The 15802-nt window shown below is 30.3% G+C and overlaps 2 protein-coding genes across 3 annotated transcripts; one reads left to right on the forward strand and one right to left on the reverse strand.

Moving 5' to 3' along the window:
- The first annotated feature begins 1798 nt into the window (after window positions 1-1798).
- Window positions 1799-12025, forward strand: LOC113512867 (xaa-Pro dipeptidase). Its single transcript, XM_052894783.1, has 13 exons — window positions 1799-1955; window positions 2235-2445; window positions 4629-4820; window positions 5556-5603; window positions 5843-5904; window positions 6826-6870; window positions 7451-7526; window positions 8179-8372; window positions 8918-9052; window positions 10045-10159; window positions 10377-10571; window positions 10939-11090; window positions 11611-12025. Exons 2-13 carry the CDS (start codon window positions 2266-2268, stop codon window positions 11657-11659), a joined length of 1443 nt encoding a protein of 480 aa, XP_052750743.1. The 5' UTR covers window positions 1799-1955; window positions 2235-2265; the 3' UTR covers window positions 11660-12025.
- Window positions 11920-15402, reverse strand: LOC113512865 (ankyrin-3-like). 2 transcript variants are annotated; one of them, XM_026896813.3, is made up of 3 exons: window positions 13922-15401; window positions 13286-13504; window positions 11920-12281 (listed from the first exon to the last, which is right to left on the reverse strand). In XM_026896813.3, exons 1-3 carry the CDS (start codon window positions 15080-15082, stop codon window positions 12063-12065), a joined length of 1599 nt encoding a protein of 532 aa, XP_026752614.2. In that variant the 5' UTR covers window positions 15083-15401; the 3' UTR covers window positions 11920-12062. The 2 variants fall into 2 exon arrangements, with proteins under 2 accessions (XP_026752614.2, XP_052750742.1); XM_052894782.1 differs by lacking the exon at window positions 11920-12281 and adding an exon at window positions 12315-12644 and having other exon boundaries at window positions 13922-15402.
- Window positions 15403-15802: the final 400 nt, after the last annotated feature.

Genomic DNA, 15802 nt, shown 5'->3' on the forward strand with positions numbered 1-15802 from the left:
TCACAGCGGTAATTTAATATAGGTACCTAACGCATGTATAGATTATCATTAATACCAATGAATAGAATGAAATATTGGAATTTATGCATTTAGATTTAAAAAACAACATGCTTACAACCAAAATTTCACGACTAATCGTCGGTGTGCGCCAGATTCAAACTCATAACTCGTCAAGGTGATTCTTGCTCGGTGTAAAAAAAAACTGAGAACATATAGGTGTAAGCACCTACATATAACAATGTAAACAATTGTAATTAGTAATAATAAAATATTTAATAGTATCGTTTATTGACAAAAAAATAGTGTTCATTTATTTTACGAAAATATCTCTCCTTGCTATGCTTATGGAAATTAAAATTATACTATTTACTAGGAGATGGCGCTGTTATACTTCATGTAAATACCTACCTTGTTTTTAGGATACCTACTTTGCGATCATGAACTTGATGTCATTAGGTGTTGTCCATACCTATAACTTATTTACCAAAATATGGTAGGATAGCTGAAAATTGAACTATTTACCTATTATATTAATTCTAATATTCAGAACATTAGTGCAGCCTCTGTAAAGCGATTTAGGAACCAAGGCTACTATTGTGAATTAATTGCAATTTTTATCAATTGATGGTAAATAACAATACAATATTTATCACAGATAAGTTATATTATATGTACGTTTATGTACTATGTATATAATCTACTTAGTAGTTGAAAAACAATCGTGCTACGCAATATATTTTTTTAAACAAGTAGCAATTGTTCTGTAGTAAAAGTTTGTCATTCTTACCATTCTCTTTCTACGTTAAATCAAATATTTTCTTGTGTCGTCCGTAATTATGATTTGTGTGTTTCGTTTTTCTTCTTGTCTTTCAATTGTTCATAGTTTTCCTGAATGGCAATTTCAAATTTTAATCATAATCACCTTTAAATATAGTTTCTCTAATCTGTGATTTTAAAAGGCCATTCCTGCTTGCGTCATTTATAAGAAGCTCGATTCAGAAATCATCGTTATTCTATTTTTAAGAATATTCAAAGCGCGTCACAATTATAACGAACAATTACACATTGTCAATCTATACACATATATATTAAAAAAAAATTAATAATTCTCTGCTTACAATCTACATTCCCGCCATTTTTTCCGTTTCCTCTATTTTTGTTTTTATAATTTCGTTTATAGATATCTCACCTCATATCCATATCACTTTAAATAAAAAAAAATGGTAATGCAAATATTTCCATGCAATATTAAAAATAGCATTCCATTACTCATAGCGGTGACTCAGGTCAATCCATAAAGTAAATCTTAACATAATCAAGTTTAACTTTATATATAAACGTATTTTATACAAGAATTTGTAAGAAAAACTTATAAAAGTTTTATATAAAATATTAAAAACAAAATAATCCGAGTTTTTCTCAAAAAAGAACAAGCAACATTTTTAATGGATTTTTAAAAGATTTAAACCTAATTTGCATGGATTATTTAATAAAAAAATACATGAATCTAAATACTTGTTCTAATGTACATGATTTTCACTACGTTTTAAAATATTATTTAACACAATTAAATAGTTAAGTTTTTTTGTCGTACCAATTGATATGGCTTTTTTGAGTAAAACTACACTGCAACTAATAATATTGTTAAATATTATTTATATTGTAAGATTAGCTTTAAATGGTTTCATTGAAGGTTTCATTTTCTTTTAAAAATTGTGTTCTGTCGCTATCAATTCCTGCAGTGCCGTTCACAGAGTAATTCTTTATATCGTTACTGATAGCGAGTTTCGTACATACTCTCTCTGATCTGTATTTCGTAATAAACAAAACAATTATAGCTACTAATTACTTTCTCAGTGATATTATATTTAATAATTACGTATTTAATATTTAGTAGATATAAATGATCTTTCTAACCTGTGCGTAGTATACAGGTGGTATATACATAATATAAGGTACTTTATTTTATAGCATTTCGTCTAATATTCGAAACCATACAGGCGTAACTGTGTCGTTCTTTTAAATTTATATAACTAGTTATTTTCATTTTTCTACAACTTTTTGGAAAAATTATCAAATGAGACCATTATTTCAAATTGTTTTGAACAACTTTGCCACCGACAAGTCACCGCAGTACAAAGACAATAACAAAACCGATTATCATACTACGTCTATTTTATCAACACAAAGTGTATCTATCTTATCATTAACCTGATAGTATTGTAAAACAACAGTTGTAGGTAACCATCGTATCAAGCAGTGAGAATGGCCGCCACTACAATTACCTGGTCTATGGGTCCGGGTACTTTCGAAGTCCCATTGTCATTATTTTCCACAAATAGGCAGAGGCTTGTCGATAAATTGTCGCCTGGACAAGTTGTATTGCTGCAAGGAGGCGACAGTATAAACCATTATGATACAGATGTGGAATATGTTTTTAGACAGGTAAGACTTCAGTTCGAAATGTATTTTAGTTAAAATATGTTTGTTATTGTTTCATTTTGTTAATTATTATTTGTAAAATATTATAATCAGTGATGTAACTGTACTATCAGGGGTCTGTGGCAAATTTATAGATAAGGACCCTCCCATTATATAAATAAAAGAAAATTCAAAGAATTTTCTATGGGTAGAATAGCAAACTTGCATAGTTTTTTTTCATCTTAGTAGTTTATTGGTATAATTTGTGTTTGTTCTTGAGTTAATATGGTAATTCTTAAATGAATAAATATTTTTTTATTAGTTAATAAATAAATATTAGATTCTTGTGCATGAGGTAATGATACCTACAGACCCCCTCAGGCTTGAGCATTTTGTTCACTCTACCACCCTATTGTTACATCCTTCCTTCCTCACCCTTCATCCCTCACTGGTGCCCTGCCTGTGCATATCAATAACAAAGGTGGGGTTACCATTCCATTATCATCCATAAAAAAAGCCCCTTAGTGTTATTTTCTACTTTTAATGCTATTTACCTAAGCAAATTTTCACGGAAGTGTTGTAAATAAGGGCAGTTAATCTATGAAAAGTGTGGCAAATATTTCTGGTCAAAATGGTAAATTGGTTTTAGATTTGTTATCTATCTTTTCAATTAATAATTATTACAAATGCAAGATTAGATTGATTATAATTAAATAATAGTAAAAAGGTACTTATTGTATAAATAATAAAATTTATTTAATTTATAATATCATTACAATATACTTATTACATGCCACTACTGAATATTGTTTTATATCATTTATCAACCCATGATTACTAAGCTATCATGTTATCAACATTCTTTTGTTGTTAAATAGTTATTCCTATGCATTGAGTGGCTGTTCATAAGGTCATGTATTAGTTCTTCTTAAACTGTTGACTAATTTATTAGCTGTTTATATAAACATGCTAACAAAATATATTAATAACTAGGTTTTTGTCCATTACAATGATATGTATAGATTTCAAAATTCGTAAAATCTTCTGGGTGATGTATAAAAATAAAACATACCAGTTTTTAAGTTTGATCATCAGAATGACAAATATGGAAACCAAATGTAATTTGATGTAATTGTTTTTGTATTTTTTTATGCAACTTAGAATGGCAAAGAAGCTGATGGCCCACCTGATGGAAAGTGGTAACAGTGGCCAATAGACATGAGCAGTACCATGGACATAAGAGTATACTGTTTTGCCCATGTATTGCCATTCCTGAGGACTCAGGTGTTATTCCTCTATACCCTGTCAATTCACTGCCATATCCCACCCTTCAAACTGAAACACATCCATGCAAACTGAACTGCTTTACGGTAGAAATACAAATGGAATAGGTGCCCAAGCAAACAACTTTTTTACAAAGTCTCCCTATAGTAAATTGCATGATGTCAAAACAAACTTACTGACAGATGAAATTTCTAAAAATTATTATTTTAGCTTCTATTGCTCACACATTGTTTAGTTACAATTTTCTTATATTAATATGATAATTAACATTTAAAATATTAAAGCAGTAAATATTAATTAATGACCTTAATTGCTTACTAACAATACAGCAATAAAATGGTCTTTATATGTATGTTTTAGATATACAATATTCTTGTATGATCTCTAATCATATAAGATTATTGTTTTTTTTTTATCTTACATTACACAATAATAGTGAATTTTGTGGTGATTTTTAATACTTTCCACTAAATAGATTTCTCAAAATAGAAATATCTAAGAAAACTTTTAAATATAGAAATTGGGGCATGATTATTTACTACTATGTACTCTTATTCTCTGTCTACTTATACCATTTAATAAATTTTTGATTTGGTTATAAACATATGCATACCTGCAAATTTTTTTCCATGCCCTACAACAATTTTCATATAACTGGTTATATGAGTAAAATTATTTTGTTTAATTCTGCTACCATAAGAACAAAACAATTCTAATCTAATAACCAGTGATATAGACTTATGCAAAATAACACCTATTTCAGTTAAAAATTTCTATATATACCAAAGAGTGGAATCTATTATTGTATCTTGATAAATGTGCCCTAAAATTTTGTTGCTTTTAACTTATTAGTATACATTTTTTATAATAATATCTTCTTATATTGTCAATCAAATACTGAACAAAATGAATATTATGACTAGGAAGCATATTTCACCTGGATATGTGGAGTGCGTGAACCAGGATGTTACTTTGCTCTGGATGCAAACACAGGAAAAGGACATCTGTTTGTGCCTCGATTGCCTGAAGAATATGAAGTCTGGATGGGGAAACTGTTGACATGTGATGAGTTCAAAAAATTATATGCTGTTGATGAAGTTCATTATGTAGACGAGGTATACACAGCTTTTTATATAACTATCTTCATGCTGTCTCTTATGTGATTCACAGAGAGTCTATGACCAAAAATAATAAGAATAAGTTTGCTATTTATTTAATTATTTTATTCATTCTACATACTTGGATAAAGTAACACACTTTTACAGCGACTCCTGCACTAAGCTCTAGGCTAGTATCGCAGATAACTTAGAATTTATTACTTTACAATAATACCTATACATTACAGAAGATGTTGGAACTCCAACACACTATAGGCAGTGTCAAGCATCAATATGTAAACAATTTTAATTTTAATCTACAAAATTAAATTGCAAAATCAACAATTTATAAATGTTAATATTAATTAATTAACAAAATGTCAAATTTAAGTCATAAAAATAAAAGAAAAATTATATAATTAATTAAAATGTTCAATCATAGACATATTATATATATATTGACTTACAGAGAGCAAATCTTTTAATCTTGAGTTTAAATCTGGCCGACATTAATAACTTTATGTCAATTTACATTACGATTAATTTTCTGGATTAAATTTCTGGCAAATGCCTTATAACGTGCCAAGTTATACTTTATTTGGTATGTTAAGCTTGGTTAAATGTGGGCATATGAAGGCACTACAATAGCCAGTTGATTTATGGCTCGTGAGTCATCGAGTATTTATCTTCGAGCGTATTAATTTTTAATATAATATATAACATACATAAATAATAATTTCTTATTATTTGCAGTTGAGGGATGTGCTCAAAAGTTTGAATACAGAATTATTGTTGACACTAGTAAGTATATTTATTTATTTATTAAATATATTTAATTTATAATGAATCAGTCCTTACTAGCTTTGTGTCTGTTCACACAGACTGCAGAGCCAGTCAACAGGAAAGCCGATTTTTATTGCGTATCAAAAGGGTACCTAAATTAACGTTAATATTCATTAAATTATTCACGGTTTTTATAGAATAAAATATTTAATTAGATAATTTAAAATTTTATTTTTTACAATATGTATAATTTTTAGAGTGGACCAAACACAGATAGTGGATTGACAGCTAAAGAAGCAGTTTTTGAAGGAATTGATGAGTAAGTATAATAATGTGTTAGTACTTAAACTATTTTTTTATCATATTTAGCAAAAGTGGCTCTCATATATACAGGTCTGTCCAAAATTAAACTTGCCACACCAGAGCTATCACTTATGTATTGCCCTTATTATATGAAAATCTCGAGTTACAGGCGACGGTTACCACTTTCCATCAGGTGGGTTGTCAGCTTGTTTGCTATTCTAAGTCGTATAAAAGTAAAAAAAAAAGAAAAAGGCCTAAAAACTATTGATATCATAGGATGCAATCCTGAGTACAAGTATGTAGTAGTATTATTGTCTAATATACAGGCTTGGCCTAGTTTAGATACTAATGTGCTAGGCATAATGTTACATTTTATGCTTATATATTTAACTTTGAAATTACTGTAGCCCATGACTATATTTTTATGTGCAGTATTATATAATCTTTATTATTATATTAATGGCATATTTCATTTTTCAAATTGAAACACAACACGCTAACAAGCTTATTTGTGTATAGTTTGTTTGTCTTTATAAGCTTTATTGTGTATTCACATTTAAAATAGATATTATATCAGGTTATAAAGAAAAAAATATTTTTTTTATACAACTTAGAATGGCAAACAAGCTGACGGTCTACCTGATGGAAAGTGGTAACGTGGTATATGGTATATATATGTATATATATATATATATATATATATATATATATATATATATATATATATATATATATATATATATATATATATATAAACAGAATAACTATTACACATATAATTAATTCAAGTGTCAAGTACATATATTGTAAAATAATTTTGAGTTTTATTATTTATTACAAATGACTTTGTAAATTTAAACAAATTCTGATATCTATATTGCTGCCCACATAAGTGAGCTATTCAAAATAGTTAGCTATTATTAATTTCTGTTTCCAGATTCAAAGTGGATAATGAAATATTATTCCCAATTATAGCGGAACTGTAAGTATTGATAATAATCACAAATATTATAAACATAATGGAATTTTTATACAAATCTGTGCAATATTATAACATTAAAATATATTTTGCTTATTTAAATAATCTGGGTATAGTTCAGGTAAATCTTATCTCAAGTAGATGATAATAACTGGTACATTACAGTTTTATATCGATATATCTAATATCATTATAATAAGACAAAACCAACACACTGATCGTCAGATAAGTGTTACCAATGGCCGATTTATATTTAAAGTGTTATATACTTTTATAAATTCTACATTTATTAATCCTTTTGGCGTCCTTAATTCACTCTGCCAGTAGGGAATCAATAGATATAGTATTATAAATCTTATCCTAACGAGAGATCTATAAAACGGACTAATATAGAATTAGAATTTCACAATAAAAGAAATAAGTATGTAATATTTTCTCAAAATAATTTTGAATTCATCAAATTAATTATTTCATTAATTTTGTTGGACGATCAAGTAGACGCAACAGATTTTTTTTATATGTTTATATATGCTATCCATATTAAAAAAAAAAAAACTCATTAATTTATCTGTATTATTTACAGTCGGGTTATCAAGACACCAGCAGAAATTGAAGTTATGCGTTATGTATGCAAAGTGTCTTCTGATGCACATAAACAGGTGATATTATTTTTAAACTTATGTTCATTTTTGTCTACATACATACACAATAGGAATTTTATTATGTCGTCGTTTGTCATTTCCAACATTTGTTACGACTTCACTCGAAAGTCTTGAGGCGCTTTGCGGCACAACGTTTCGCCTCACATTGCAGGCTGTAGCTCGCAGAGCCCGCAAAGATGGTGCGAGCGAGGGTGAAGCAGGAAATTCCCAACACAACTACATACAAGCACAACGATTGTATGTAGAAAAAATATTGAAACACCAAACCCTTAATCTTTTAATATAACTAAGATATACAGAGGGCCTACCATGAAATATTTTCCGAAATTTCGGGGACGAACGAAATAGAAATTTGATGTGAAAATTAAATAATACATGCCATTTAAAATTATTAAAAATATTAAAATATCGTCCCTCTTGATTGTTAGGATAGGATTTATGATGAATGAAACGTTAAGCTCCATTTACTGGGTCGATTTAGGTATGAACAAAAACACAAAATTGAACCCGAAAATTCGGAAATTCATTTCATGATAGGCCCCCAGTATCGTTTTCTCAGTTAAATTTTGTCTTTTTTTTTTTACTCAGTGACTGACAGTACCGTCTATCTTACAATACTTACAAAATTCTTATATCCCATACTACACAGGTGATGCTGTACACAAAGCCTGGTTTGATGGAGTACCAGTGCGAGTCGATATTCCTGGACCACTGCTACCGCGTGGGCGGATGCCGGCATGTGTCGTACACTTGCATCTGCGGTTCGGGCCACAACGCCGCCACTCTACATTACGGCCATGCGGCCGCACCCAACAGTAAACTTATACGCGACGGCGACATGTGGTAATACTATTATTTTATTTTTTTATTCTTTAGCTATAGCCGACCCAACAGACGTTTGTCCCTGATAGTTTTCGAAGGCCGTTGCCATTTTCATGGCATAAAAGAAATCAGTCGTTCAACTATGTATATCCCATATGAATAGTTGATTTTTTAAGATTTAATTATGTGGGATTATTATATTTTTTTCAGATATATTTTCCCTTTACTAATTCTCCCAAATGAATTTCAAAATAATGGGGTCGATTCTGAGGCGACATTTCTCTTAAATATCTTATAATTTAATGTTTTCAATCGTTCAATGTTTTCGAACGTTCTATTTTATCGACTGTCATAATTTTAATAGTAGTTTTTACTGAAACCTATTAGAAATTAAATCCATACTATATATATAGATTATATATATTGAATAAAGATTTCACTGTGATATGTTTAAATTTTAGTGATTAATTTAGAGAAATGATGCCTCAGAAACGACTTCCATATTTCATATGAATTTTACGATTTATAGAAACTTTAAAATTAATTTAAAATAAATTGCGTAACAGCCTATTCGACATGGGGGGCAACTACGCGGGCTATGCAGCCGATATTACGTGCTCATTTCCAGCCAACGGCAAATTTACGCCTGACCAGAAACTAATCTACGAGGCGGTATTGTTTGCAAGAGATGCTGTTATAAGGTACCTACATTCTATCATTCTTTGTCATTTATTGTCCACTGCAGAACAAATTCCCATACTAAAAAAGAATTAATTAATAATTTTATAAATTTATTATTGCGCACATGAACTAACCATAAAAATATTAATCCTAAAAACTAAAACGGCTTACAAAACATATTAGAGTATTTTGTCACCGTCTTTCAGATTGCGAATTTTGCGCAAAAAACAAAGACTTTAATAGCTAAAATAGGTTTAACGTTTTTATAAATAAGGGGTAAATGTTAATTTATTTATTTTTTAAACAACTTTGAATGGCAAACAAGCCCACCTAACGAAAAATGGTTACCAATGTTTATAGGCGTGAACAGAACCATAGACATTACAGAATACGCTGGGATGCTCATAGTGCCCCTCATGCATTGCTATTTCTGAATATGATTTTTCTATTGGGGGTTCTTTACAATATTTGCAATAATAATAAATAATAATTGAATGTCTTTAATGTAATATCTTTATTCTCCAACACGCACTTAAGGTCTGCATTACTAGTATTTTACTTTAATTTAGAAATAACTCGATTCCCTAGCATTGCGTAGAGACGTTGCGTGTCTTTGCGTCTTTTGTCCCATATATAAATGTCATGGGAATGTTCAGAGAAATTATTTAAATTAATGCCTACTGATAATTTTCATCGCCATACGGTGATGTTACACGCTAAAGTTGGATAAATGGCGATCCTCCACCATTCATTTCTGTAGATATTTTCTTTCACGCACAACCACAGTATGAACCGACTCCCAGCAGCATTTCCGAATAGATATAACATTGAAACCTTTAAGAAAAGAGTATATTCCATCTTAAAAAGCTGGCAGCATACTTTTTGTTGTTTTTTTTTTCCTCCGACGTTGCAGATGCCTATGGTCGGGGGTGTAATCACTTACCATCAGATAAGCTTTATGCTCGCTTGCTTTTATGTCATAAAAAAATAATAATTGCTCTTATTATTTTAGAGAAGGAAAACCTGGAGTGATGTGGGAGGATATGCACCTATTAGCCAATCGAGTAATGCTGGAACATTTGAAAAAAGGTGGTTTATTAAAAGGAGATGTTGAAGATATGATCAAGGTGATTTATATTTTTTTATATAATTAGGGTAACAATGGCACATATGTTCTGCTTAAAGGTAAATTGCCATCGTAATGCATAAACGCTTACAATAGAGAAGCGATAATTATGGAATTTCATATACATATAGTATTTGATCGCGCAAACGAAGTATTAAAATAAGATATAAATATGGTTTACTTATTACTACAATTGTCCGTATAATTTTCGTTCGCAGAACGGCGTGAACGCCATCCTACAGCCGCACGGTCTTGGCCACTTGATAGGTCTGGACGTGCACGACGTAGGAGGATATTTGCCCGGCTGTCCCCCGCGTCCCCCCGCGCCGCCCCTGTCACGTCTGCGAACCGCTCGTCGCCTGCAGGCACGCATGCTCCTCACAGTCGAGCCTGGATGCTACTTTATACCCAGAGTACGTTCGACACATACATACAACAGATCTCAGAGAGAAGGAAGGGATTGTAACTTGTGAGGTCGACACGCAATCTTTCCAGTATCCTCGTGGTTAATTCTTCTTGAATTTGTCATGGCATTCTTATCATTTCATACTCTATTCTTGCCATTGTGAATGGAACATTCGGGCAGATTCCATCCGCAATCCTATATTATTTTATTAATATTCTAGTCTAGTGCAACATGTTATTGTTAAGGCTTTTTTTATATGATGTATTGGATCACTTTATAAAAGTCTATTTAAATGTCATATTGATTTCCTATAATAATGGATGTAATTTTAAACAATATATATCTACAATAATTTTGTAATATTTCCATGACAGTTGTTAGACGCTGCTAAAAACAACCCAGCGCAATCGCACTTCTTCAACTGGGAAGTGGTAGAACGATTCCGAGGATTCGGCGGAGTACGTATCGAGGATGATGTACTTGTTACAGATGATGGTATAGAGAACTTCACATTCGTGCCAAGAACGTGAGTTTGTAGAAACAATGACTATTATTTTAATTATATGCATTGATTTAAAAGGTTGAATATGATATCATCAAGTGAAATTACAAGGTGCCCAAGCATGACTTCTTAGTCTTTGGGAATGGCAACATATGAAGGATTCCACAAGCATCATATTTATAGACGACGATCGATATGCTGTTATTTTTTGGAAGAAATAAAATAAAAAATGTGATTTTCGAACAGTTAGCATAAAAAAATTGTTGAAGTTTTACATTAAAAAAAAAAAAAAGGTGGCGCAAATATTTGCACATAATTTATAATTGTATTTTTTTGTATACTCTGTTATGTCCATGGTACTGTTCATGTCTATAGGCGACGGTTACTACTTTCTATCACATAGGTCGTCAGCTTGTTTGCCATTCCATGCCAGTGGTATAAAACAATTAAAAAAATATCTAATTTCACTCTAAAATATGAATAAATTGTATTTAATTTAAAATAAATATTTTTTTAGTCATTTAACACTCTTATTTTTTTTTAGTGTTGCTGAGATTGAAGACTTCATGGCTAATGGGGCTAATTTCAAATAATTATTAAGACATTAATAAATAAATCATGTAATTAAAACAAGTAATACTATATATATATATAAGTTGAAGTAACAAAAGAACCCTTCAAAAGAAGTTATTGAGTGGAAATTTTGTACAGGTTTAACTCTACCTAAAAAGTCAACAATTTACGAAATAATATGCTTATCCTATAGCAACACTCCAGCAACATAGCAAGGAAGTGATTGATAATATTTCATATTTAATGTCAATAATGTAATGTACAAAATAATAACTCTGTATAACATTTTATACATTTATATGTAATTGAGCAAAAACATGTGCAATATGCAATGCATTGTGATAAATAATTGTAAATAAAAAATAATAAAATCTAATATCTTTTAACTTGTGTCTTGTACTTATGTATACAACACAGCAGTATTCACAGGTAACTTAAATAATTCTTGAGTGCTTGAGGTATAGGTAGATGATTGAGTTTATAATGAAATTCACTAGTAGACTTTATGTCTCCCCTATTTCTGAATACACTTCGTATTCTCAGTCTACACAAATGTCTTAATGATGGCACTATATATGGTAGATATTCCATACAAACTATTTCATTGTTGTCATCTATCAAAGACACAAGCTTTTTTTGTGCCTGAAAATGATGTAAAGTTTAATATATAAATATCATGAAATCATATGAAAAGTAGAAAACAATTGCATATGATAATCAAAAAGCCAGATAGAGCCATAGATGATATAATGCAATTAGAAAGATCTTTATATGATTAGGTAACTTAAGTCGAGTTACAAATTATATATAAACATGATCTGAGTACAATGGATTGTGCTCAGAGGAATTGTTCAATATGATGCCCACAGCCACTTTCTACCATCTTATGGCTCGCCATCGACAGAGTGTTCATCCTCATGTCCTACAGCCTCTATGGTCGCGTACTGCGCGGTTTCAGAGATGTTTCCTTTCACAACACACTCAGGTTGTGGAATGAGGTCCCTGCTGAGGTTTTCACAAGAGACTACAGCATGGAGTGCTTCTAAAGGGGGGTAAAAAGGATTCTTCAGATTCGCGCACGCGTAATACCTCTGGTATTAAAGGTGTTCTTAGGCTATGGTAACCATTTACCATCAGGTGGGCCGTATGCTTGCTTGCCACCTCAGTGGTATAAGAAAAATCTTATAATCTAAATTTGTTTATACTATTTTGTAAAGATGTGCTTAGGTGATGTGATTCATCAAGATAAAGCTGATAAACTTGGAAATCAGAGTTACAAAATTCTATTTATCACTGGCAACAATGGCTTAATTAAGATTTCAATTAGGCACCTACCCAAATGATAAATACTTTTTACCATCTTAATTATAAAGATAAGTATGAATAAGAATGTAAAATAAATTATTTTATTCTTGTCTTAAAGCATTATTTTTAGAAAATAAAATTTATAACTAAAAGACAGATTAATTGGGAAAATAGTCCTTGAGTATAGGAATTTCAACATTTTTAAGATAAAAATGGGTAACTTGATATTTAGACTATTAAAAAGAAATAAATCATGATTATATTGTTTTTTGAGAACTAAAAATTTTCAAATACTAGGTGATTACTCACTTATTATTTTTTATTATATGTTATTAACTTACTTGTAAAGATATTCTGCCAGCTACTCCATTTTCACAAGCAAATCTTAAGAAGGTTTCAGGATCTATAGTAAGACTATATGGTATCATGTATGGAGCAGTATCAAGATCTGAACTGAGAGATGCTAGAAAAGCATCAGGCACACAAAGATCCTTAGCCAAAACTGAAGTTGAAGTACAGTAGTCTACATTCAGACCATTCTCTATGAGTATTTTAAAAACCTGAAACATTTTTTAAATAAAAAGTACACCTAACATACAAGCAATTATAAAAATCAACTATTTATCTAATAAATTATTGATTACTAATTATCAAATTTTGACAAATATATATAAAAATAGGAAAATGCTAAGTCATCAAAAACATACACAATGATAAGTCATTACACCCACCATGACTTTATTATCTACTAGTTTTTTTTTTCCTGTAGCAGTATACAAAGTGTTAAGTTACAATAACCTATGTGCCAATTTTTTTTCAAATCCAATGATTTAATGCAGCATGATTTCTTCACATTGTAATATTGTACTACTAGTTTTAACAAACTGCTATTAAGGCTGCTAAATAACAGTTAATATCTATTCAGCATAACCAAATTTTCTTTTTTCAAATCAGTTTTACTAACAACATATACTTACTTCAACAAAACATGCAGAGTGTAAACAATAATGTATATAGACCAATGGTGGGCACTCAGTAATATCAAATGCATTAACACTCACACCTCTCATGAGGAATAAATAAAAAAACTCTCTGAACTTATCTGGTGATTGGTTATAAATGTATTCACAGATGTTTAAGTAGGAGTTCAGAGGGGCATTAGTAAGATAAAATGGTTTATGTTCACCAATCTCTTCCAAAGTTACATGAAAAGGCTCAATAAAATCAAAGAAATCTGGCCCCAAATCATAGTATAATAAAGCTTCAATTATTTCAAACTTAAAATAGTGAGGTTTGCAAGCGTCAAGAATTATATTTGGATTTATTTGTTGTTTGTCTGTGACCCCCAAAAGCATCTTGAATATTGATATGTGGCCAAAATTTAGAGCCATATCTAAAGCTGATTGATTATACACATTCCGTATATGAGGATCAGCTCCATGTTGTAATAAAAAGTGTATGACATCATCATTACAACCTTTTACAGCTGACATCAAGGGACTTTCCCCACCTGCAGCCAGCTCATTTATGTCAGTGATGAAAGGGAAAATATTTTGGACAGTTTCATAAGAACCTTTACAGCAAGCTAAATGGAATGCAGTCAAAAGGCTCGGTCCATTTTTTATCTCAGGATCTGCACCTGCATGTAACAATAATGTAACAGCTTCATGTTGAGCTGCCAATGCAGCATCATGTAAAGGAGTATCACCATCAAAATCTTGAACATTAATAATTGCACCATATTCTAATAGTAACTGAATTAACTCCACTCTACCCTGACCACTAGCTATGTGTAATGGTGTAACATCTTCAGTGCTTCCATAGTTGACCATATAATCTGCACTATCAAGGAGAGCTTTAATAGTCAAAAGAGAGCATTGTTGCCGACAAGCCAGATATAATGCAGTATATCCTTCGTGTGTCTCTGCAAGTGGTCTACAGTCAGGATGTTGTAAAATTAATAACAAACAATCATAACTGTCCATATTTGCTGCTTCATGGAGACAGGTCCATCCTCTATTGTCTGTACAATTTGGATTAATTTTTTTAAGTAAGCATCTGACTGCTTCTACATCATTATTTCTTGCAGCTAAATTTAATGAATTAGAAGTCCGAGGGTTACAAGAACTGAAATCCATATTGCAGATCCAAATAAAAATGTAAAAAAGTTGCAGTTATGTTCTATTTGTAATCATAATAACATTCAAAATAAACATTATTTTCTTGTATTTCCTAAGCACTTTTTATTTACTACATTTTCATTCACAGGTACGTATTAAAATACCCTGTAGTTTTGTAACACCATTACAAATAATAATAATTTTGTCAAAGAGATAATGACGGAAATTAAAATATTAGTCTCAGAATAGCAAAGAGAAATAGATAAGTAATACAATGATATTTTAATCAGCTATAATAATTCATAATCCACAAACTAAATAGACGATAATACATATCTCATAATCATTCAATCGTTATTAAGAGTCTACACTGCCCCGCAATACCCTAATATTGAAACAAAAATAAATCTATGTAATCACTTTATAGTATTGATTAAATAATATATACATATAAAATTCATATTCATGTCACATGTCGTATTGTACAATTATTTGTAATGCCGATATCACGACTTATCAAAAATATTGCCGTTTAGATAGTCTAAAAGATATAGCTTTATAGTGTAAAATTTCAAATACAATGAACTGGTTACATTTTTTATTTATAAAGTGACACGTGAAATTTATATCAATTTAACTTTTCTACTATTTTTAATATTCTGTTAATTCTAATCACAATAAATAATCACTACATTATAAAAGTTAGCAATGTCTTTATATCTACGTAATCTGGAAAAT

This window comes from Galleria mellonella, unplaced genomic scaffold, assembly GCF_026898425.1.
Source record: "Galleria mellonella isolate WM207_F2 unplaced genomic scaffold, CSIRO_AGI_GalMel_v1 utg23, whole genome shotgun sequence".
Classification (NCBI taxonomy): Eukaryota; Metazoa; Arthropoda; class Insecta; order Lepidoptera; family Pyralidae; genus Galleria; species Galleria mellonella.